The sequence below is a fragment of the Chiloscyllium plagiosum genome, chromosome 37 (assembly GCF_004010195.1).
Source record: "Chiloscyllium plagiosum isolate BGI_BamShark_2017 chromosome 37, ASM401019v2, whole genome shotgun sequence".
In the NCBI taxonomy this organism is placed as follows: domain Eukaryota; kingdom Metazoa; phylum Chordata; class Chondrichthyes; order Orectolobiformes; family Hemiscylliidae; genus Chiloscyllium; species Chiloscyllium plagiosum.
The window spans coordinates 18,897,469-18,922,441 of NC_057746.1; the positions used below are offsets into that span (position 1 = coordinate 18,897,469).

At 46.8% G+C, this 24,973-nt stretch overlaps 1 protein-coding gene across 2 annotated transcripts; it reads right to left on the reverse strand.

Annotated features, from left to right (window-relative positions):
- Window positions 1-1,244: 1,244 nt before the first annotated feature.
- On the reverse strand, window positions 1,245-24,583 carry LOC122541333 (zinc-binding protein A33-like). Of its 2 annotated transcripts, XM_043678007.1 has the most exons (6): window positions 23,922-24,571; window positions 20,406-20,501; window positions 18,242-18,475; window positions 10,358-10,380; window positions 10,126-10,244; window positions 1,245-2,074 (listed from the first exon to the last, which is right to left on the reverse strand). In XM_043678007.1, the coding sequence occupies exons 1-6, from the start codon at window positions 24,381-24,383 to the stop codon at window positions 1,518-1,520; spliced, it is 1,491 nt and encodes a 496-aa protein (XP_043533942.1). In that variant the 5' UTR covers window positions 24,384-24,571; the 3' UTR covers window positions 1,245-1,517. The 2 variants fall into 2 exon arrangements, with proteins under 2 accessions (XP_043533942.1, XP_043533943.1); XM_043678008.1 differs by lacking the exon at window positions 18,242-18,475 and having other exon boundaries at window positions 23,922-24,583.
- Between the last annotated feature and the right edge of the window lie 390 nt (window positions 24,584-24,973).

Here is a 24,973-nt window from a genome sequence, read left to right on the forward strand (position 1 = left end):
AGAAAATCTGCATCCATGTGTGTGCTGCTGAAATGGACAACCTTACTGCTATCCACAGCGGCCATGCTACCGTATACTCAATGAGTTTGTCTGAATCACTCTGAGGCACCCTCCTCACAGCTCCGCCGCCCAGCCAGCTTTGAGTGATCTGTAAGTTTGGAGGCATCTGGAACTCCTGCTCCTATCCTATAACATTGTCCTATCCTGCTCTGCTGCCCTCGCCTTTCTGGGTAACGGAGGTGAAAATGTGTTGCTGGAAAAGCGCAGCAGGTCAGGCAGCACCCAAGGAGCAGGAGAATCGACGTTTCAGGCATGAGCCCTTCTTCAGGTAACGGAGGTCACAGGTTTTAAGGGATGTTGGATGAGTTACCGCGGTGCCTCTTGTAGATGGTCCCCACCGCTGTCTCTGTGCACTGGGGACTGACGGGGTGCCAATCGACTGGGGCTGCTTTGCCCTGGGTGGTGCCACGTTTCTCGAGTGTCGCTGGAGATGCACCCATCCAGGGCAAAGTGGGGAGTATTCCGTCCCACTCCTGGCCTGTGCCTTGTCGGCGGTGGACAGGCTTCAGGGAGCTACTCGCTGCAGGATTCCTAGCCTCTGACCACAGACTTTACACAAGCCAGTCCAGTTCAGTTTCTGGTCAACGGTAACTCCCAGATTGCTAATGGTGGGGGGAACGAAGGAAGTGCGGTCCCAGAATTTGATCCGAGAAGGCAAAGCTAATCTTTATAAAGAAATGCATTGATGTATTCAAACCACGCAGGAGTCATTTGACTCAGAGAGCAACCTGAAATGATTTAACAACATCATACAAAGTAGAAAGAATTATGGAATCGCTACAGTGTGGAAAGGAGCCAAGTCAGCCCACTGAGTCTGCATCAACTCTCCGCAGAGCATCCCACCCAGACCCTGGTATCAAACCTGAGTCTCAGGTGCTGTAAGTCAGCAGTGCTAACCACTGGAGGCAAAAGTGAGGACTGCAGATGCTGGAAACCAGAGTTTAGATTAGAGTGGTGCTGGAAAAGCACAGCAGGTCAGGCAGCATCCGAGGAGCAGGAAAATCGACGTTTCGGGCAAAAGCCCTTCATCAGGTATCCTGGCTTTTCCAGCACCACTCTAATCTAAACAGTGCTAACCACTGTGCCAACCAATTATAGACAGCCATACTCAACGCTAACTCTGCGTTCAGTCATTCATTCGGACAATTTATACACCCACCCTCATAACAATAACATTTCTTCAATCCTGGAAGCATTCCTTTTATTGAGGTTTCATGGAATATTGGAACTTGTTTATTTCGGTGTCATTTGTACAAGCCGTTTATAATCAAGTGGCATTGCTGCTTGAAGTGGAGATTGCGTTAAATTCAAATAAAGTACTCCCAGTTTGCAACACAAGCCCGCAATCCTTTTCAGAGCCTGCAAGGTTTACACCAAGTTAAAAATAAATCACCGCGAGGGAGCGAACGAGCAACGAGAGTCACTCCCTTCACGTTTGCAGGTGCCATCGGCCGGATTCAAACAGAGCAGAGGCCTCTGACGGGGCAGATCCTCAGCTCCTCAGCACTTTCCCCGCTGTCGGCCAGCCCTGGGCTGAAGTAAGGGTAGAGTTTTTCCGTGAAGGTGTGGGTGAAGGTGTGGAGATGGGACATGTCGTCCGCGTTGTAAAAGGACACCTGCCCCCCATCGTAGTCCAGGAATACTCCGATCTTCCGGGGTTTGCCGGCCACCTTGAGGTGGGTCGGGCGAGAGGTACAAGCCACGTAGTCAGTCTGGTTCACCAGCCACATTATCCAGTACCCGTCCTCCGGGGCGGCCGTGATATCGCCCTTCCTGTTAGCAGACTCCGCCACCACCCCCAGGTCCCACTCCGTCTTACCGCCCACCTCCACCTCCCAGTAATGGCGGCCTGACGTGAATCCCTCCGAGGCCAGCACACTGACGCACTGGTCGAACCTCTCCGGATTGTCGGAGGCATCCTGCCATCTGTCACCGAGCCGGACTCCGGTCCCTTCCTCACCCACCACCAGCCAGGGATTAGCCGTCTTCGGATCCAGGGTCAGCGAGGCTGGAGCTAGCGGAGGGAGCAAAGGAAACCGAAATTACACCAGCAACTCGATAAAGTAAGGGGTCAAGGTTTACAATATCATGAGGGGCACCGAGAGGCTGATTAGTCACGGTCTCACCCCCCCTCCCCTTCCCCCTCCTGGGGTCGGGGAGTCCAGAACTAGAGTGCATAGGTTTAGGGTGAGAGAGGAAAGATATAAAATGGACCTGAGGGGAAACTTTTTCACCCAGAGGGTGGTACGTGTTTGGAATGAGCTGCCAGAGGAAGTGGTGGAAGCTGGTACAATTACAACATTTAAAAGGCATCTGGATGGGTATATGAATAGGAAGGGTTTGACGGGATATGGGCTGGGTGCTGGCAAATGGGTCTAGATTGGGTTGGGATATCTGGTCGGCGTGGATGGGTTGAACCAAAGGGTTTGTTTCTGTGCTGGACATCTCTGTAACCTCTCATCGACACGTCAAACACAAGACCCCTTTCATAAAGGTGGGCTGACTCTGCCTAACCAAATTCTAACATGCGACCCTGTGAATATCAGGGAGGATAAGCGTTACAATCAAACCAACCTCCCAGTTGAAACGCTGCGGTATTTAAAACATTTTCTAAACACATCTCCCAGGCACCTTCCAGCCTACCTCAAGTCCACAGCCACAGTCCACAGCTAAAGGTCAAGTAGATAGGGCAGTTAAGAGACTATGAGACAGATGACCTCTATTCCTGATGAAGGGCTTTTGCCCGAAACGTTGATTTTCCTGCTCCTCGGATGCTGTGCTTTTCCAGCACCACTCTAACCTAGACTATGGGACAGATGAGGCCAGTTAGGAATGGTAGATTTCCTTCCCTCCAGGGTACCAATAGTAAGGATCGTGTTTCTGCCCATCTCCAATTGCCTTTGAGGTGGTTGGTGATGAACCCCATTGTTGATGTGCTTACCCCCCCTCTCCTCACCATGTAGGGGTAGATACACCCGCAGTCTAGAATACTGGAGACTAGACGCCCCACTGTGAGGAGATTTAGCAACTCTTCACGTAAGTGTCTGAGAAGCAGGACCTTCGCTCAGGCCTTTGAGTTTGCTGTGTCATTCAATACAGTCCACGCTCACCCTCACCATCCTGTATTCCCTGAGTCGCTTTCGCACTCGAAGACCAACTCCCAGGGCTTAAGGGTAGAGAACCCGAAAGTTCCACCACTCTTTGGGCGCAGAAAGCTCTCCTCACTTTGGTCCTAAACGGGCCATCCTTTATTCTGGAACGAGATCCTCAGTTCCAGATCCCAGAGTCAGGAGCAACATTCTCCCAACGATCACACTGTCAAGCCCCTCATGTGCGTTTCAATGAGATCTCCCTCCCATTAAGCCTTGTCTCCTCAGTCTCCGCTCATTGGACGATCTGCTCTTGTGAAAGGGGGATGGTGAAGGCTTGCCGGTCATATCACTGGGTTATTGATCCAGCGTCCTAGGGAACACCCTGGGGATGACCTAGCGTGGCAGCTGGTATAATCTGAATTCAATATCAATCTGGAATTCAGAGGCAGATGAAGAAAAATGATCTTGGGGAAGGGAAACCCATCAGGATCACTAACGCAGTTGCTCTCTGGGCAACCGGGGTTGGGCAAGAAATACCCAGCAGGCCAGCACTGTCCACATCCTGGACATTAGCAAAGAACCTTCGATATATCGCCTAGGCAAGTAGAACCACTCTTCTTCAGCTAAGGAGAATAAAACTGTGCACCTACGTAATTGCAGGAAGACCATTTTTCTCGTACAATCCAATCCCTTTCTCATGCAGGCTAACATACAAATTGCTTTCTTAACAGTTAACACGAAGGTCCAGTACACTTGGCTGCAGGCCCCTAGAATATAGCATTTCCTGGTCTGGTGCCACATTAAAACTATGCTGCTTTCCTAATGAACCTTTATTGAGGATAATGTGGTATTTTCCCACATTGTATTCCATCTGCCCACACACTTAACCCATCTGTAATCTTCTGCAGTCTCTCGAGCATCTTGCAGACAGCTCACATTCCGACCTAACTTTGTATTGTTAACAAACATGGCTCCTCACTCAATCAAAGTCACGTCTATCGAATGTAAGGAACTAAGGTCCAAGTACTGACCTTTGCAGTAGCCCACCGGTAAGCTACCAACCTGAAAATACCTGTTTTCATCAATCAGCCCTCGACCCACTGCTATGAACTCTAACGTGTGGTGCTTAATCATCTCATTGACGTTTTCAAAAGCCTTTTGACAATCCAATCGCATTAAACTTATCCACATTGCTTGTTCACAACTTCAAAGGCCTCTAATTGATATGTCAAACACAAAATCCCTCTGTACATTTTGTTGGACTTTGCCCAATCAAATTTTAATGTCACAGTCATAGAGTCATACAACACGGAAACAGACCCTTCGGCCCAACCAGTCCATGCCGACAATTATCCCAAACTAAACTATTCCCACTTGCCTGCTCCTGGCCCATATTCCTCCACACATTTCCTATTTATGTACTTATGCAAATGTCTTTTAAACATTGTAACTGCACCCACATCAACCGCTTCCTCAGAAGTTCATTCCACACACCAACCACTCTCGGTGTAAAAAAAAATTGCCCCTCCATGTCTCTTCTCTCACCTTAAAAATATGTCTTGAAATCCTCAACCCAACCTGCCATTCACCTTATACATATCCCTCATGACCTTACAAGCCTTTGTAAGGTCACCTCTCAACCTCTGCCACTCCAGTGAAAAAAGTCCCAGCCTATCCAGCTTCTCCTTATAACTCAAACCCTCCAAACCCGGCAACATCCTGGTAAATCTCTTCTCTAGCCTCTCGAGCTTAATAATATCCTTCCTATAACAGAGCGACCAGAACTGCACATACTGCTCCAGAACAGTGGAAACGTATGGTGCAGGTAGAGCACAGGAGATTCAGGCAGAATCCAAGGAGCAGGAGGTTGATGCTTTAGGCATAAGCTGTTCGTCAGGAATGCCTGAAACTTCGACTCTCCTGCTCCTCGGATGCTGCCTGGCCTGTGCTTTTCCCGCGCCCCCACACCTTTTGACTGCGACTCTCCAGGATCTGCAGTCCTCCCTTCCTCCTATTCCAACCTAATATCCCATACAACCTCCAGCTGAGGACAACTCTTTGCTCTGCCAGACCAGCAGGTTTGTGGTTTGCCAAAGTGAATGGCAGACACCTCATTGTTTTTTAGATTATTTACAGTGTGGAAACAGGCCCTTCGGCCCAACAAGTCCACACCGCCCCGCCGAAGCGCAACCCACCCATACCCCTACATTTACCCCTTACCTAACACTACGGGCAATTTAGCATGGCCAATTCACCTGACCTGCACATCTTTGGACTGTGGGAGGAAACCGGAGCACCCGGAGGAAACCCACGCAGACATGGGGAGAACGTGCAAACTCCACACAGTCAGTCGCCTGAGGCAGGCGCTGTGAGGCAGCAGTGCTAACCACTGTGCCACCGTGCCGCCCACATTTGGTGTACACAATTGTGTTCAGTTCTGGGCACCTTATGTAAGGAAGGATGTTACAGGCCTGGAGAGAGTTCAAAGGCAATTTTTTGAAGAACGAGAAGGAATGAAGGATTTGAAGATACAAGGAAAGATGAGAGAACTTTGGGCTTATTCTCCTTTGGAGCAGAGAAAATTAAGAGGTGATCAAAATTTTGACAGGGATATTCAGTATCGCTCTGGCAATATTTGGGGGGAGCGGGGGAGACACAATTTCAAGACTGGAGCGCGAGGAGTGAGGAGGACGAGAAACATCTCGACTCAGAAAGTTGTTCAGACTTGGAAAGCACTCCCGGGAGAATTCTGGAGGCAGTTTTCCAGGAGGTTTCAAGTGAGAGCTAGGTATGTATTGGAAAGTGATCTATTTACAGGGCTACGGAGACAGGGCTGGAGAATGGGACTCGCTGGGTAGCTCCTTCAAGAGCCAGTACAGACAAGACGGGCCAAGTGGCCTCCTTCTACACTGTAAAATTCTACGATTCTATTTTTAAGCGGTGCCCTTAGTTGTGGATGAGGCAGGAAACACCCTCTCAGCTTCTACTCTGTCAAGTCCCCTCAGAATTCTCTATGTTTCAATAAGACCAACCTCTCAACTCCCTTCGGCGTCTTCAACTTCCTCTCGAGACAAGTCCATCAACTTAGGAATCACTTCACTGTACCTTTTCTGGTCTGCCTTCAGTGCAAACATTGAGGAGGCAGAACTGCAGACTATACTCCAGAGTGTGCTTATACTCTCAGCAGTAGACTTCCCTATTTTCATACTCTAAACTCTTTGCTAGAAAGACTCACATTCCATTTCCCATCATCATTATTGGTTACAAACATCCAGAGTCAAGTGTGTAGTGCTGGAAAAGCACAGCAGTAGACTTCCCTATTTTCATACTCTAAACTCTTCGCTAGAAAGACTCACATTCCATTTCCCGTCGTCATTATTGGTTACAAACACCCATAGTCAAGAGTGTGGTGCTGGAAAAGCACAGCAGGTCAGGCAGCATCTGAGGAGCAGGAGATTCAACGTTTCGGGCAAAAGCCTTTCATCGGGAATTTAGCCTGTCCCTCAGCACGTAGACCTGGATCTTGGAATGTGACTCTGGGTCAAGGTCAGCTCCTTGTTAACTCTTGATCCGTGCTTAACTTATATTGAGTCCTGTCGAAAATGCACCTTTCTATTTCTGTGACATTCCCCAGCTCCAGGTGACTCAACCATTTATGAACCATACATTGTATATGACTCGGGTGGGAAGGACCCCCTGTACGCTAGACAAAGATAGGAAAGTGTGTTGTGTGGAGGATACAAAGGGCCTTGAATGGGATAAGGATAAGTGCAGTGAGTGGGCAGGGCAAACCATTGGTGGATGAAGTATAATGTGGGACAGTGTGAAGTTATCCATTTTGGCAAGAAGAATGCAAAAACAGTGTTATCATAGAATCCCTACAGTGTTGGAACAGGCCCTTCAGCCCAACAAGTTCATACCAACCCTCTGAAGAACATCCCACCCTATATTTACCTTTGACTAATGCACTTAAGCTGCCCATCCCTGAACACTATGGGGTAGTTTAGCACAGCCAATTCATCCTAACTTGCACATCTTTGGACTGTGGGTGGAAACCCATGCAAACAAGGGGAGAACGTGCAAACGTTACACAGACAGTTGCCCGAGGCTGGAATCGAACCCGGGTCCCTGGTGCTGTCAGGCAGCAGTGCTAACCACTGAACCACCGTGCTACTGAAGTGAGACTGCACAATGCTGCATTAGAAAGGGATCTGAGTGTTTATAAGCAAAAGTGAGGACTGTAGATGCTGGAGATTAGAGTCGAGAGTGTGGTGCTGGAAAAGCACAACAGGTCAGACAGCATCTGAGAAGCAGGAGAGACAACGTTTTGGGCATAAGCCCTTCATTAGGAATGAGCTGGGGAATGTCACAGAAATAGAAAAGTGCATGGAATTTAAGGATAAGAAGAGTTTTACGTTTTCGGCAGGACTCAATATAAGTTAAGCACGGATCAAGAGTTAACAAGGAGTTGACCGTTGACCCAGCATCACATTCCAAGGTCCAGGACTACGTGCTGAGGGATGACTATTGCTTGGGGGTGCTGCCACCAAGGCAGAGTGGGGAAAGACCATCGTCTGAGGACTTTTCTGCCGAATTTAAATGTGGGTCCATTCAGTTATTGGGCCTTCCCGTGCCTCAACTATATATGGTTCAAGTAAGAGATGCCTTTGGTTTGTTTCGATAGAGTCCAACTCTAATAGTTGTTTGTTTCCTTGACACGTTGGCGCACAGAACCAAACTGTGTTTGCTGCTATGCATTGTGACAATGCTGCCACTTTAAAAAGGTTATGCTGTGCTTGGCCTTTTTTTTTGAAGAGAGTTTGTAAAGGCAGAGGTGCCGAAGAGTCGAGTTTAACAATGGAAGGGGAGTGGCCAGTTCTCCCAGTTCAGGTGTTTTCATCTAGTTTTTATCTGCTGTAGCAGTCACAAGATGTTGGAGTCCAGAAGTGTTGCAAGCTTCAGTGAAAGATTCCTCTGAAATCTTTCTCTGGATGTTGTTCCCCCCCCTCCCCCCCCACTGCTTGTAAGAATCTGTGCTTCAATTTATCTTTTGACCAACAGGGTGTGCTTATGGGATGTTACTGTATTGGAACAGTTCCTCAGTTAAGCTGCTGAATCTGGTCAGCTAAATTTTCCAATATCTGGATTAGTGGTGCTGGAAGAGCACAGCAGTTCAGGCAGCATCCAAGGAGCAGTGAAATCGTAAAATGTTCCAATAGTTAAGTTATTCTAAATTCTGCTTTCCTTTGTTCGTGTGTCAACTGTGGTGTTTAAATAAACTCTGTTTTGCTTAAAGTCGAGTGATTTGACCAGTTGCATCACGCCTGGGATATCCACTCACATCTGCTTGATCCATAACTGTGTGTGTGTGTATATATATACATATATATAATGTATAGATATGTTCACACATTTATAAAACAAAATCTCTATATTGTGTTTATATAAATATGTGTCTATGTATGTGTACACAAATAAACGCACACTATATAGAGATATTGTTTTATAAATAAAATATCCTTGTGAAATTAAAAAGAGGATCCAAAGCTAAGAATCAGAAGCAGGCATATGCCATTTGGTTCCTCCAGCAGTTATTGTTAAATACTTGTTAAAAGAGTCCAAGGATTGTGAAAGCATCGGCAATTCTTTATGATCACAAATATACATGACAGCGCTGTATATTTGCAAGTTTGGCAGGGAGTTGTTACCAGTGCAACATAAAACCAACCTGGGAACACCTCCTCTTCCAGGGAGGAAGCCAGCGCCACCAAGTGGCTAAACAGAGAGGTACAGCATTTTGATGCAGTGGGTTGAAAATATTTTTTGGCTGTAAGGGGGCTCTTGTGTCTATGCTGGATCCCTGCAACCTAGTCATTCCGCTCCCCACCCCCCCTTTCCAACCACGCCATTTCAGCTTTTGAAAGCCACGGTTGAGTCAGCCACTCCCTGAGCACTTCCTAACTCAGGTGGTCTTCCTTTACACTGTCACTGCTTCACTGGGCAATGGACTTTAACTCTGTGCGCCCTGGTTCACACTCCATCCTACAGCGGGAAAAGGTTTGTCCTACATACTCTGTCCAGACCTTTCACGGCGTTCACACGTGGTACGTGTGTGGAATGAGCTGCCAGAGGAAGTGGAGGAGGCTGGTACAATTACAGCATTTAAAAGGCATCTGGGTGGGTATATGAATAGGAAGGGTTTGGAGGGATATGGGCCAAGTGCTGGCAAATAGGACTACATTAGGTTTGGATATCTGGTCCACATGGCGTAGTCGGACTGAAGGGTCTATTTCAGTGTGGTACATCTCTCTGACTCTAATAGCCCTAACTTCTCCAGTTTACCCATGTAACTGCAACGCTCCCGGTTTCATGTTGTCTACATCTGGCATGTTAAAATCCTCACTGGATGTGAGGAATCTCCCAATGCCTCCCACCCTCGAAGGTCTTTGTAGTGACAGGAGCAATGTCAGGCTGGTGGTCCTCCCATAATATGAGTTCCCTGACCAGGGCTGTATATCAAGGTCCAATCAGGGAGCCCTGGCTGACAGCTAAGAATAGGAGTGTCAGAGGTTTCATTCACTCTGAGAGGTGTGAGCTGGGTCAGTGTGTCATGAACTATGCACGCCCAAATAAAGGGCGGCTTGGTCACAGGATGCCAGCCTTCGTGGAGTTATTTCAGGTTTGACACCTATTTCATAGCTTGACGGTTTTATAATTCCACACCATATCAAAGCCAAGTGGTGGGTTTTGATCTCTTGGAAAGACTGATAATGCTCCATATCTCTCTTTACATCTGCTCCTCAATCTGGAAGGATTTTCCCCATCAACGTGCAATAACAACTACTACATTTAACAACTTTTGTTTAACAAAACCTTTTTTTTTTGCATGTGTGATGTTTAATACATTTTCATCAAGGGTGTTTCACTTTTTATTATACAAATCAAATGTGATGAGTGTTTTTTTTTGTTTTACCTGGGTTGATACAGCCTATCATCTCTTTCCAAACTGTGTACTGTAAAGGACCTTTGAATACGCCGAGAGATAGGGCCTCATCAACAAACAGCAGGGTAGGATGTTTTTCATGTGCAAAGCTGAAAGATTAAACTTTCACATTAGGATGAGATTCCTATCGAAAGTTCATTAAGTAAAAAGAAATGCTCAATGCAACCTTTGCCGCTTTAAATAAATTCAAAAGGTGTTTTACCTGTTCTTCTGAGATGCTTCCACCTAAACAATACAAAAACAGCAAGTTCAGGTTAGGGAGGCAGTGAGGGAATCCCACTATTCACTCTGTTGTAAAACCTCCGCGTGCTGAAAATGGGGTCAGACCAGGAGAATCATAGCGGGAGTAGGCAATTCAGCTCCTCCAGTCTGTGACATTATTCCAGAAGATCATGACTGATTTGAATAGGTCTGTGGTCTAACAAACATTAAATGCTGTGTGTGTAGTTACTGCTTCCATAGCCACACAATTTACCAGCTCGCTGCTGCTTTTACTCAGAGTCACACAGCACGGAAACAGACCCTTTCATCCAACGTCGAGCCGACATCCCCAATCTGACCTAGTCCCACCCATGAACTATCTGGATAGTTCATGGCACCCGACCCATATCCCTCTTAAGCCCTTCCTATTCATGTACCCATCCAGATGCCTTTTAAATGCTGTAATTGTACCAGCCTCCACCACTTCCTCTGGCAGCTCATTCCATACACACACCTATGCCCTCTAGTTTTGGACTCCCCTACCCTGGGGAAAAAGAACTTGTCTATTCACCCTAACCCTGTCCCTCAGGATTTTATAAACCACTCCCCCACCCCGAGCCTCTGATACTCCAGAGAAACTTCAGCCTCTCCCTAAAGCTCAAACCCTCCAATTGAGTATAGAGGCAAAGAGGTTCTTCTGCAGCTGTACAGGGCCCTGGTGAGACCACACCTGGAGTATTGTGCGCAGTTTTGGTCTCCAAATTTGAGGAAAGACATTCTGGCTATTGAGGGAGTGCAGCGTAGGTTCACGAGGTCAATTCCTGGAATGGCGGGACTATCTTACGTTGAAAGACTGGAGTGACTGGGCTTGTATACCCTTGATTTTAGAAGACTGAGAGGGGATCTGATTGAGACTTATAAGATTATTAAAGGATTGGACACTCTGGAGGCATGAAGCATGTTTTCGCTGATGGGTGAGTCCCGAACCAGAGGACACAGTTTAAAAATACGGGGTAGACCATTTAGGACAGAGTTGAGGAGAAACTACTTCACCCAGAGAGTGGTGGCTGTGTGAAATGCTCTGCCCCAGAGGGCAGTGGAGGCCCAGTCTCTGGATTCATTTAAGAAAGAGTTGGATAGAGCTCTCAAGGATAGTGGAATCAAGGGTTATGGAGATAAGGCAGGAACAGGATACTGATTAAGGATGATCAGCCATGATCATATTGAATGGTGGTGCAGGCTCCTGCACTTATTGTCTATCCTTGCAAATCCTTTCAAGTTGAACATCATCTTAGGGCGGCAAGGTAGCTCAGTGGTTAGCACTACTGCCTCATAGCGCCAGGTTCAATTCCCGCCTTGGGCGACTGTCTGCGTGGAGTTAGCACATTTTTTCCCCGTGTCTGTGCAGGTTTCCTCCCACAGTCCAAAGATGTGCAGGTTGGGTGAATTGCCCATAGTGTTAGGTACATTAGTCAGGGGTAAACATAGGGTAGGGGACTGGGTGGGTTACTCTTTGGAAGGTTGGTGGGGCCAAAGGGCCTGTTTCCATACTGTAGGGAATCTAATCTAATCTCTCCTATAACAGGGGAGACCAGAATTGAACGCAGTATTCCAAAAGTGGCCTATCCAATGTCCTGTACAGCCACAACATGACCTCCCAACTCCTGTACTCAATACATAACGCGTGGCAGTTTCACAATTGGTTTGATTGAGTTGATTTGCTGTGGCTGAAGGACCGGAAAGATCCCAGATTTTTCCATCCAATTTTCTTTGAACTTGTGTCCGCACTTTGCGGAACATCTGAAATTTTGCTTCCCTGCTGCCCTCTGTAACTCCAGATTGCCTTGTAGATCAAATTTTTTGTCACTAACTGTTTGTTTAATTCTTTCACAGGATGAGGGTGTTGCTGCCTTGGCCCAGCATTTATTGCCCATGGAACAGTTGAGGGTCAACCACACGGCTGTGTCGTCAGGAGTCACACAGAGGACATGAATGAACCAGTTAAGTTTTTCCAACAATTGGCTCACACTCATCATTAGACTCTTTCTCTAAGTTGTCCAGATTTTTACTGAATTCAAGTTCCACCAACTGCCCTGGCAGGATTTGAACTTAGATCCCCAGAGCATTACTTGGGTCTCTGGCTTAACAGTCCAGTGACAATACCACTAGGCCATTGCCTCTCCAACTAACTCCACCTTGGATATGGAGCATTGTGCACAGTTTGTGCCATCAGACTTTCGGAAGTAAGCAGTTGCATTGGAGGACTGGGAAGAGAGGTCTCTAAGAATGGCTCCAGGGATGAGGCATTCCAGGCAGCAAGATGGATTGGGAGAAGTCAGGACTGTTTTCTTTAGAGAGAAGGAGATTTAATAGAAGTTTTAAAAATCATGGAGGGGTCTAGATAGAGAAATACCGTTCCGACTCATAAAAGAATTGGGGACTAGTCAGCATTGTTTTAAAATGTTTTGCAACCACACAAGACAGGACCCCAGTGGCTCAGTGGTTAGCACTGCCGCCTCATGGCACCAGGGACCTGGGTTCGATTCCAGCCTCGGGCGACCGTCTGTGTGGAGTTTGCACCTTCTCCCCCTGTCTGAGTGGGTTTCCTCCCACAGCCACAAAAGTGTGCAGGTTATGGTGGATTGATCATGCTAAATTGTTCCCACAGTACTCAGGGATGCACAGGCCTGGTGGGTTAGCCATGGGAAATGTCAAGTTACAGGTTATTGTTAGGGGCTAGGTCTGGGTGGTATGCTCATCGACGGGTAGATGTGGACTTGATAGGCCAGATGGTCTGCTTCCACACTGTAGGGATTCTATGATAGATCACACAGCCCCTCGAACCTGCTCCACCACTCCATAAGATCATGGCTGATCTCTGCAGTTTGAATTCCACATTTCTATCCACCCTTGATTCCTCGACACAAGAAAATAAATTTATCTCCATCAGCTTTAAAAATATTTGATGACCTGCTGATTGAGGCAGAGAGTTCCAAAGGTTATAGCCTCTCAGAGAGAAAATTCCTCCTAACTCACTCCTGAAAGGGCAGTCGGGGTTTATTAAACTGTGGCCCGTGGTCCTGGATTGACTCACAAGAGGAAACATCCTTCCCACTTCCAATTTGTTAATGCTGTTCAGGATGGTACACCCTTCAATCAGGTTTGAGTACAGGAGTTGGGATGTCATGTTGAGATTGTACAAGACATTGGTGAGGCCTCTGCTGGATCACCACCTCCAGTTCTGGTCACCCTACTATAGGAAGGAAGAATTTGGCTGGCACAGTGGCTCAGTGGTTAGCACTGCTGCCTCACTGCACCAGGGCACCCAGGTTCAATTCCACCCTCGGGCGACTGTGTGGAGTTTGCACATTTTCCCCGAGTCTGCATGGGTTTCCTCTGGGTGCTCCGGTTTCCTCCCATAGTCCAAAGACGTGCAGGTTAGGGGTGGATTGGCCATGCTAAATTACCCATAGTGTTAGGTGCATTAGTCAGGGGAAATGTAGAGTAATAGGGCAAGTGAATGGGTCAAGGTGGGATACTGTTCGGAGGGTCAGTATTGGGGAAACGGCCTGCTTCCACATCATAGGGATTCTATTATATTATTAAACATGAGAGGATTCAGAAGAGATTTACCAGGATATTGCCAGGTATGGAGGGTTTGAGTTATAAGGAGAGGCTGGGATATTTTCACTGGAGCATAGGAGGTTGAGAGCTGACCTTATAGAGGTTTGTAAAATCATGAGGGGCATAGATAGGATTAATGGCAGGTGTCTTTTTTCTACAGTAGGGAATTTCAAGACTACGGAGCACACTGTTAAGGCAAGAGGAGAGAGATTTGAGAGAGACATGAGGGACAACTTTGTATTATACAGAGCATGGTACATGTGTGAAATGAACTGCCAAAGGAAGTGGCGGATGTGCGTATGATTACAATGTTTAAAAGACAATTACATAATAGGAAAGGTTTGGAAGGATATGGGGCAGGAGCAAGCAGGTGGGATGAGTTTAGTTTGGGATTATGGTGTGGTTGGACCGAAGGGTCTGCGTTCATGTTGTAAGGCTCGATAAGTTACTCCCGTTCTTTAAATTCCTACTAATCCTCAGAAGACAATCCACTCACTCCAAGTATCAATCTCGTAAACCTTTACCTGAACCAATATATTTACGTCCTTCCCTAAATAAACAGACCAAAAGGGGCACACAGTATTTGTGAAGCATGAAATGCTTCCGTTTATGCACAATTCCTCTCGTATTAAAGGTTAGCATTCCACTGACCTTCTCAATTCCAAGCTGTAGCTATGTACTAACATTTGAGTGACTGATGTAACCCGCCCTCGATCTCTTCAAGTGCTGGCCTCTTACCCACTCTCGATCTCTTCATATCCAACAAAAAAAAACCTCACTTTCATCTAAACCTTGCCCACACTCAAATGCTACAGTTGATACTAGCAGCATAGGTTCAATTTCCACACTGTCTGAAGGACTGACCTTCTCAATGTCTTCCCCCTCCTTGACCTTGATGACCCTCGGGGTCATTGCCTGCTAATAAGAGAGCAGCCCTGTGGGATTTGGGTCTAAAGTGCACTTAATCGAATCCCTACAGTATGAAAAGAGGCCATTCAGCCCATCGAGTCCACACCTACTCTCTGAAGAGCATCCCATCCGACCCCAGCCCTGCACCCTCTCCACTAACCCCACATATCACCATGGCTACTCCATCCCCTGGACACTACGGGGTAATTTAGCATTCCTCCGAACCTGCACATTTTTGGACTGTGTGAGGAAACCCACGCAGACACGGGGAGGGAACGTGCACAGTCGCCAGAGGCTGGAATCAAACCCGGGTCCCTGGCATTGTGAGGCAGCGGCGCTAACCACTGAGCCACTTGCTGGAAGTGTGGTGGAGGCAGCTGCTAATACGGTATCCCAGAGGGCAATAGGTGATTGTTTCGATCCAAATAATGTGCGAGGGTATGGGCGAAGAATGGCGCAAAGTCAAAATGCTCAGACAGATGGGAGCAACACGACGGGCTGAACGGCCACCCACTGCACTGTAAGTACTCAATGATTCTGATATATTCAACGACTGAGCCACCACTGCTCTCTGTGAAAGAGAGTTCCAAAGATCAGAACCCTGAAGGGAAGAAATTTCCCCTCACTACCTTCAATGGGCAAACTCTGACTGTGCCATTTATTTCCAAACTCCCCTACCGAAAAATCAGCACCGACGCCGCAAAGTCCCATCCAAATCTAGTGTTTCAATCCAATCCTATCCCACTTTTCAAAAGATCCAAAATGTTCTACTCAAAGCTTCATCCCTGCTCAAACTTTCCTCAACAGGCAACCCCTTATCACAGGCATCAGCACTGTAAACTATCCCTGAATTGTTTCCCAATGCAAATATGTCCGTCCTTATGTGTATTTGAGAGAGAGGGGGAGAGAGAGAGAGAGAGAGAGAGAGATAGATAGAGAGAGAATGGCCAGGTAATCTTTCTTTTCTCGGACATTGTTTCAATCCAATACCCCTGAAATCAATCATTGAAAGTTGGTTGGCTGACAGGAAACAAAGAGCAGTGATAAACAGCTCCCTTTCGGAATGGCAGGCGGTGACCAGTGGAGTACCGCTGGGATCAGTGCTGGGACCGCAGCTTTTTACAATATATATTAATGATATAGAAGATGTCATTAATAATAACATCAGCAAATTTGCTGATGATACAAAGCTGGGTGGCAGGGTGAAATGTGAGGAGGATGTTAGGAGATTACAGGGTGACCTGGACAGATTAGGTGAGTGGTCAGGTGCATGGCAGATGCAGTTTAATGTGGATAAATGTATGGTTATTCACTTTGGTGGCAAGAACAGGAAGGCAGATTACTACCTAACTTGACTCCATTTAGGTAAAGGAGCTGTACAGAGAGATCTGGGTGTTCTTGTACACCAGTCAATGAAGGTAAGCATGCAGGTACAGCAGGCAGTGAAGAAAGCTAATAGCATGCTGGCCTTCATAACAAGAAAGATTGAGTATAGAAGCAAAGAGGTTCTTCTGCAGCTGTACAGGGCCCTGGTGAGACCACACCTGGAGTACTGTGTGCAGTTCTGGTCTCCAAATTTGAGAAAAGACATTCTGGCTATTGAGGGAGTGCAGCATAGGTTCACGAGGTCAATTCCTGGAATGGCAGGACTACCTTATGCTGAAAGACTGGAGCGACTGGGCTTGTATACCCTTGAGTTTAGAACACTGCGAGGAGATCTGATTGAGACATATAAGATTATTAAAGGATTGGACACCCTGGAGGCAGGAAACATGTTTCTGCTCATGGGTGAATTTGAGTCTGGAAGACTGAGAGGGGATCTGATTGAGACGTATAAGATTATTAAAGGATTGGACACTCTGGAGGCAGGAAACATGTTTCCGCTGATGGGTGAGTGCCGAACGAGAGGACACAGCTTATAAATACGGGTCAGGCCATTTAGGACAGAGATGAGGAGAAACCTCTTCACCCAGAGAGTGGTGGCTGTGTGGAATGTTCTGCCCCAGAAGGCAGTGGAGGCCCAGTCTCTGGATTCATTTAAGAAAGAGTTGGATCGAGCTCTCAAGGATAGTGGAATCAAGGGTTATGGAGATAAGGCAGGAACAGGATACTGATTAAGGATGATCAGCCATGATCATATTGAATGGTGGTGCAGGCTCAAAGGGCAGAATGGCCTACTCCTGCACCTATTGTCTATTAAATATAGATCAGGACATCAGGGATAACAGAATCAAGAACAAATTAAAAATGTTGAGAGAAGGATAGGTAACATTGAACATCGACGACTTTTCAACAGATCCTCTGACTCCTTTTTTTGTTTTTATTCTGTCACAGAACGGAAGTAGGCCATTAGGCCCATCGAGTCCACACCAACCAGTCCGAAGAGCATCCCATCACTCCCCCATCCCTGTAACCCTGCATTTCCCATGGCTATCCCACCTGGCCTGCACACTACGGGGCAATTTAGCATGGCCAATCCACCCTAACCTGCGCATCTTAGGTCTGTGAGAGGAAACCGGAGCACCCAATGCAGACTGCTCGCAGACAGTTGTCAGAGGTTAGAATCGAATCCAGGATCCTGGTGCTGTGAGGCAGCAGTGCTAATCACTGAGCCACCAATGTCACCCTAACATGGGTGTCTCTGACTAGGCCTACATTCATTGCCCATCCCTAACTGGCCAGAGTTGACAGTCAACTGCATTTGCTGCGGGTTTGTAGGCCAAACTGGGTAAGGAAGGCAGATTGCCCTCCCTGAAGGACATTAGTGAACCACATGGTCTGTGTGCCTTCTTTCTTCCCGGTTATGTTCAGAAGTCAATAACCAGAAACATTAATTTTATTTCACACCATAGCTACTGGCTGCCCTGCTGAGTTTTATCCAGATCATTTTTTATTCTTGATTCAGATTTCAAGTATGGATCTTTCTCTTCTATGTGAGAGTGAGGGTGAATGAAATACTAATTCAACGCTTCACCCAGAAGGTGGCAGGGTAGCTCTCTTTCTGTAATGCGCTGGAGTGTCAGCCCTGGATTTTTGTGACGAAGTGGGATTTGCGTCTTCTGCCTGCGGATCGAGCCAACTCTGAGCTCTCACTGGGACGCAAGCAATGATTTGCAACACGATTTCCAATTGGCGTTTGCGAAGTAGGCAGTGACTAAGAGAAAGAAGATCTGATGACCGAACTGTACCCTTATCTCTCTCTCTCTCTCTCTCTCTCTCAGCACAGTTGCTGGCCGAGCTGTTGTGTATTTCCAACATTTGGTGCTTTTATTTTGGGACTTTGTACTTTATGGTAAACTACCTCCCCTTCCAGCTGCCTGTGTAATTCAGGTCAAATTAAACAACCACTTGCCTCCAGAAATGTGACTGTGTCTTTTTGGTTCATTCGTGCCTCTAGGTCTGATATCTCTCGTTCAACACAGTCTAGCTCTTGTTGGATTGCACCGAGTGCTTTCTCCATTGCACTTAGAATCCTCTCCTCTTGTCTGCTGAGCTCTCCAAGTAAACTTTGTTCTTTCCTGGCGAGAAACTCATGCATTTTTGCAAACTCCGACGTGACGTGGGTGTGCAGGCTGCTTGACTGTTCCTATCAAATGAGATGTGGAATATCGTCAACACAAAAAGCTAACGGTGTTGTGACCCCAGCTAATGGTAGCTTTGGAGAGGTCAGATCCTAGAGTGGGACCCGTCTTGATATACCATAAGTTCTATCATTGCTATTTGTTTACCATTGTAGTCACTGAACATATTCCCAAGAGGCTGCCAGTGTACTTTTAACAAAAGAGCAGAAAGGTTTATTCCACACAAAAAAAGAAAAGCAGAACATTCATTGTACCAAATTATACAAGACCCAGTTGAAATGGTCTTATTAGAAATACCAGATGTAAATACTCAACCATTTCTCCCTAAACAAGAAGCTTAAAGATACTCAATCTTCAGTCAACGGTCGCCCTGTTTCCACTTCAAAAGTTCTTTGTTCGGTTGTAATTGGTTTCTGAGTTCTTTACACTGCAGTTCTTTCATTAATATCCCTTCGGAGACCATTCAAGAAATGGCGAACACAGCTCACATATTTATTGATATGGATTCTGCAAACTGCTCATCCATAGTCATTTAAACATGGAGTTTTCTCTCTTATTGACTCTATGTCACTCAGGCCTTCCTATCAGGGCAATCCCTGATGGTTTTGGGCGTGACTAAATACTCACCACACCTTTTTCTGACAGACCCAACCCGCACAAACTCACTGACCGGAACCTGCGTCCCTCGGTCTCCCTCACTCATAAGACTCCCAGTTGCTTGGCAACAACAGGTTTTTTTTTTCTTATTATTGATTTTAAAAAGCCTTGATTGTTGGTACATAAACAAATATACACTAACAATTTGGACAAAGGAATTGAAAGCAATATCTCCAAATTTGCAGACGGCACTGAGCTGGGTGGCAGTGTGTGCTGTGAGGAGGATGCTAAGAGGCTGCAGGGTGACTTGGACAGGTTGTGTAAGTGGACGAATACTTGGAAAATGCAATATAAAATGGACAAATGTGAGGTTATCCACTTTGGTCACAAAAACATCAAGGCAGGTTATTATCTGAGTGGTTTAGGAATAGGTGAGGTGCAACAAGACCTGGGTGTCATGGTGGAGCAGTCACTGAAGGTTGGCGTGAAGGTGCAGCAGGCAGTGAGGAAAGCTCATGGCATGCTGGCCTTCATAGCGAGAGGATGTGGGATTAGGGATGTCTTGCTGCAGTTAGACAGGGCCTTGGTGAGGCCACACCTTGAGTGTTGTGGGCAGATTTGGTCTCCTAATCTGAGGAAGAACATTCTTCCTATTGAGGAATTTCAGCGAAGTTTCACCAGCCTGATTCCCGGGATGGCAGGACTGACATATGAGGAAAGACTGGATCGACTGGGCTTGTATTCAGTGGAATGTAGAACAATGAGGGGGAATCTCATGGAAACATACAAAATCCTGATGGGACTGGACAGGCTGGAGGCGGGAAGAACGTTCCCGATGTTAGGCAAGTCCAGAACTAGGAGTCACAGTCTAAGAATAAGTGGTAGGACATTCAGGGCTGAGATGAGGAAGAATTTCTTCACTCAGAGAGTTGGGAATTTGTGGAACTCTCTCCCACAGGAAGCTATTGGGGCCAGTTTGTTAGATATATTCAAGAGGGATCTGGATGTGGACCTTGCAGCAAAAGAGATCCAGGGACATGGAATGAAAGTGGGAGTGGGATACTGAGATTACACGATCAACCATGATCGTACTGAATGGTAGTGCAGGCTCGAAGGGCCGAATGGCCTATTCCTGCACCTACTTTCGATGTTTCTATCACTCACTGAACTCAAAAGGTGTTTGAGCAAGAGAAATGTCATTCAAACCCAAAGCCATACATGGCTCTTTGACCGTAGACCCCAAATCTCCACGTAGTAATCGTAAAATATCACAACCTTTCATGACAAGGGGAATTCAAACTAACCAAAAATCTAGAACATTAGCATGGGAACACATACCTTAACTTTGGAAATCTCCTGTTTCTGCATCAGTTTGGCTTTGAGCACGCGAAGTTGCTTTCTGGCAGCTGAGTTCAGTGACAACTTCAGTCGTCCCTGGAACCAGAGCATTAATTCAAAATCACAGACACCTTTAAATGGAACACTGAGGAAAAAGAAATGACTTGCATTTATATTGCGCCTCTCCTGCGTCAGAGCATTCCCAAAGCCCTGTACAGCCAGTTAGGTGTTTCTAGAAATGTACTTTCTGGTGTGCAGTGGGAAAGATAGCAGTCAGTTTTTACATAGCAAACTCCCAGAAGTCGCAATGTGACAACGACCAAATAATCTGTTTGTTTTACCATTAGTTAGAAGATAAATATTGTCCAAGTCACGAGGGTAATCCCTGCTCCACTTCAAAATGAACGATACAATCTTTTACATCAGGAGGGGAGGGGCATGGATAGGATAAATAGACAAGGTCTTTTCCCCGGGGTGGAGGAGTCCAGAACTAGACGGTATAGGTTTAGGGTGCAGAGGGGAAACATTTAAAATAGATTTAACAGACAACCTTTTGATGCAGAGGGTGGTGTTTGTATGGAATGAGCTGCCAGAGGATGTGATGGAGGCTGGTACAATTACAGCATTTAAACGACATCTGGATGGGTATATGAATAGGAAGGGTTTGGAGGGATATTGTCCGGGTGCTGGGCAAATGGGACTAGATTAGGTTAGGAGATTAGATTCCTTACAGTATGGAAACAGGCCCTTCAGCCCAACAAGTCCACGCCGACCCTCTGAAGAGTAACCCACCCGGACCCATTCCCCACATTTACCCCTAACTAATGCACATAACACTATGGGCAATTTAGCACGGCCAACTCACCTAACCTGCACATCTTTGGACCTGGTCGGCGAGTTGGACTGAAGAGTCTGTAACCATGATTTTTATGGTTAATGAGGCCACAGTATTTGATTTGAAAGTCAGCACCGAGTTCTGTGCTCACTAGCTGCTGTCGATGGACGCTGTAGGCAAAGTGTCTGAAGTGAGACACAAACCCTGGAACTTGCGACACAGAGACAAGTGACAGACCAACTGAGCCACAGCTGACATCTCAGAGTGGGACAGTCCGTCAGGGAGCAACCTTCACCTTGGACCCTCAACAACCTTCAGGACTCAGCACTGAGTTCACCAATTTTAGACCCAAACCTCTGCACCTCCCAATCCTTTCTCAGAATCCCTGGGCAATCCCTCAACTCATAGAGTCATAGAGATATACAGCACCCTTCGGTCCAACTCGTCCACGCTGACCCAGATATCCTAAATTAATCTAGTCCCGTTTCCAGCACTTGGCCCATATCTCTCTAACCTCTTCCTATTCATGTCCTCATCTAGCTGCCTTTCAAATGTTGTAATTGTACCACTTCTACCACTTCCTGGTCCAACTCGTCCATGCTGACCCAGATATCCTAAATTAATCGAGTCCCATTTCCAGCACTTGGCCCATATCTCTCTAACCTCTTCCTATTCACATACCCATCCAGATGCCTTTAAATGTTGTAATTGTACCAGCCTCCACCACTTCCGCTGGCAGCTCATTCCATACACGCACCACCCTCTGGGTGAAAATGTTGCCCCTCAATTCCCTTTTAAATCTTTCCCCTCTCACCCTAAACCTATGTCCCCTAGTTCTGGACTCCCTCAGTCCGAGGTAAATACCTTGTCTATTTACCCTATCCTCATGATTTTATAAACCTCAATAAGGTCACCCCTCAGCCTCCGATGCTCCAGGGAAAACAGTCTCAGCCTCTCCCTATAGCTCAAACCCTCCACAACCTTGGCAACATCCTGGTCAATCTTTTCTGAATCCTTTCAGGTTTGACATCCTTCCTATAGCAGGGAGGCCAGAATTGCACGCAGCATTCCAAAGTGGCCTAACCAATGTCCTGTACAGGCACAACATGGCCTCCCAACTCCTGTACTCAGTACTCTGACCAATAAAGGAAAGCATACCAAATGCCTTCTTCACTATCCTATCTACCTATGAATCTACTTTCAAGGAATTACGAACCTGCACTCCAAGGTCTCTTTGTTCAGCAACACTCCCCAAGGCCTTACCATTAAGTGTATAAGTCCTGCCCTGATTTGCCTTTTCCAAGGCGCAACACCTCGCATTTATCGAAATTAAACTCCATCTTGCCACTCCTCGGCCCTTTGGCCCATCTGATCGAGATCCTGTTGTACTCCGAGGTAACCTTCTTGGCTGTCCACTACACCACATGGTGTTGTGCGATTTTTAACTTTTTCCATCCCAGCCCAACACCGGCACCCCCACATCACGGAGAGAGATGGAGAGAGGGGCTGTGGAGTTGGTTTTGAGAGTGGCCAGTGAGTTAGTTTGGGTCTAATACAGGACCGTATGGAGAGAAACAGAGAGGGTGTCATCTGCAAACATACTAACCATACCTCCTATATGTTCACACCCAAATCATTTATATCAATGATAAAAAGCAGTGGGCCTAAAAATGTGGCTCCAGTCTTGAAATCCCCCATACCACAGAGAAAACAATTACCACTAACTCTCTCTATACCCCTCATTATTTTATAAACTTCTATCAGGTCACCTTTCAACCTTCTTAAAATATTTTGAGGAGGTCTGGTCTGGCCTGCTCCGCTCCATAGCAGTGTGTAAATATAGTTTATTTTAAATGAATAAAGATTTTTTTTTAAATAAAAACACCAAAACTTTAAGAATTTACAGCAGGGACTTTCCTCAAAATCCTGCTGCAGGTACTTGCTCAGCCTCTCTCAGCATTTTTGTAGATCAGTTTAAGATTTCCAGCTCTCTTTCTCTCTCTCTCTCTCTCCCTCCATCTAGTTAAAAATCATACAACACCAGGTTATAGTCCAGCACGTCTATTTGGAAGCACACTAGCTTTCAGAGTGCTGCTCCTCCATCAGGTAACTGAGATGTCTGAGCTGAGATGTCACCTTCTTTTAATATAAAACCTTGTTATCTCGAGAATATGACTTAGAAGAAGTTCTGGGACCTAAGAACCGAAACATGTAACCCATTCTAATAGATGAAAGACTTAACAACAATCCAGGTTTGTTCAATATATCATTTCAAATGCATGACACTGTGGTCATCTGCTATAAATTCTGTGTCTTATGATCCTGTTCCACGTCCACCTGATGAAGGGGCAGCGCTCTGAAAGCTAGTGCTTCCAAATAAACCTGTGGTAAACACAAGTACAGATTTACACACCAGCTGTTTCTGCGTCCTACACTGCACAGACACAGACACATACACACGACATGGGTGCTGGGGAAAAATAAGCACTAGAGAGAAGAAAACAAAAAGAAATTGGACTACAGGAAAGCTAAGAGTGTGGGTGCTGGAACTCTGACCTGCAGTCCCCACTTTCTCCTACAACCTGGCGCTTGCTGTTGTTGTGTGATTGTTCACTTTGTCCACCCCCAGTCCAACCATGCCCCCCCCCCCCACTCCAGTGATTTGCAAAGTTTGCTTTCACCTTGTAAACAGGCTCGGCCTCGCTCAGCAGCAGGAAGCGGTGGTGCCTGTGTTTCCCGGAGTCCCGGCACAGCAGGCAGCAGAGTCGGCCGTCGGTTTCACACAGCAGTTTCAGTGCCTCCTGCCGATGCTCCGGGCATCGGGGAAGGTCTGGGTCCGAGTCCGGCTCCGGGTGCACCTCCCCGGGCTCCGGTAGCAGCTCCAGCTCCCTGACCTTCCGGGACAGGCTGGCCAGCGACAGGCTGCTGCGTAGACTCCCCCGCGGCGAGACGCCTCTGCACTGCGGGCAGCCCCACTCGCTCTGCTGCTGCTGCTGCTGCTGCTGCTCTGCCCAGCTCCGGGTGATGCAGGACCGGCAGAAATCGTGCCCGCATTCCAGCACCACCGGCTCGTCCAGCAGCTCCAGGCAAATGGAGCATTTCAGCTCCTCGGCTAGGCACTGCAGCTGCCGCCTGGTCGCCATCCCCTCCCACACACACACACACACAAGAAGAAAAGGCTGCAAGGGTTTTTTTTTGCAAAGTCAAGTCCCAATCGTCGTGCAAAGCTCAGACGCTGTCAAAACAAAACAAGTCAGCTCGTTGCTAACTTCCTGGAAGTGTCATTGCGAATGCGCAGGGATTAAAGGCTCCACTTCCTCATCACGCCCAGCCTGAGCACAACTCCTGCCCTCAATCCCCAACACAACTCAAACTGCACTGCCTTCCCCCCCTCTCTCTCTCTCTGTCTCTCCGTGATGTGGAGGTGCTGGACTGGGTTGCACAAAGTTAAAAATCACACCCCGCGCCAGGTTAGACTTTTTTTTTCTTTCCAGCTCCTAGAGTGAGCAAAACCCCCTGACACTCCTGTTTATGTATTTTTTTTTCAAACCAGCCAGTTCAGGAATCCTTCCAAAACAAATAGAAAGTAACACACTGACCGAGCTTCCAATTAAACCTCTTGGACTATAATCTGGTGTTGTGTGATTTTTTTTAACTGGCACCGTTGGAATATTGCATGCAATTCTGGCCTCCTTCCTATCGGAAAGATGTTGTGAAACTTGAAAGGGTTCAG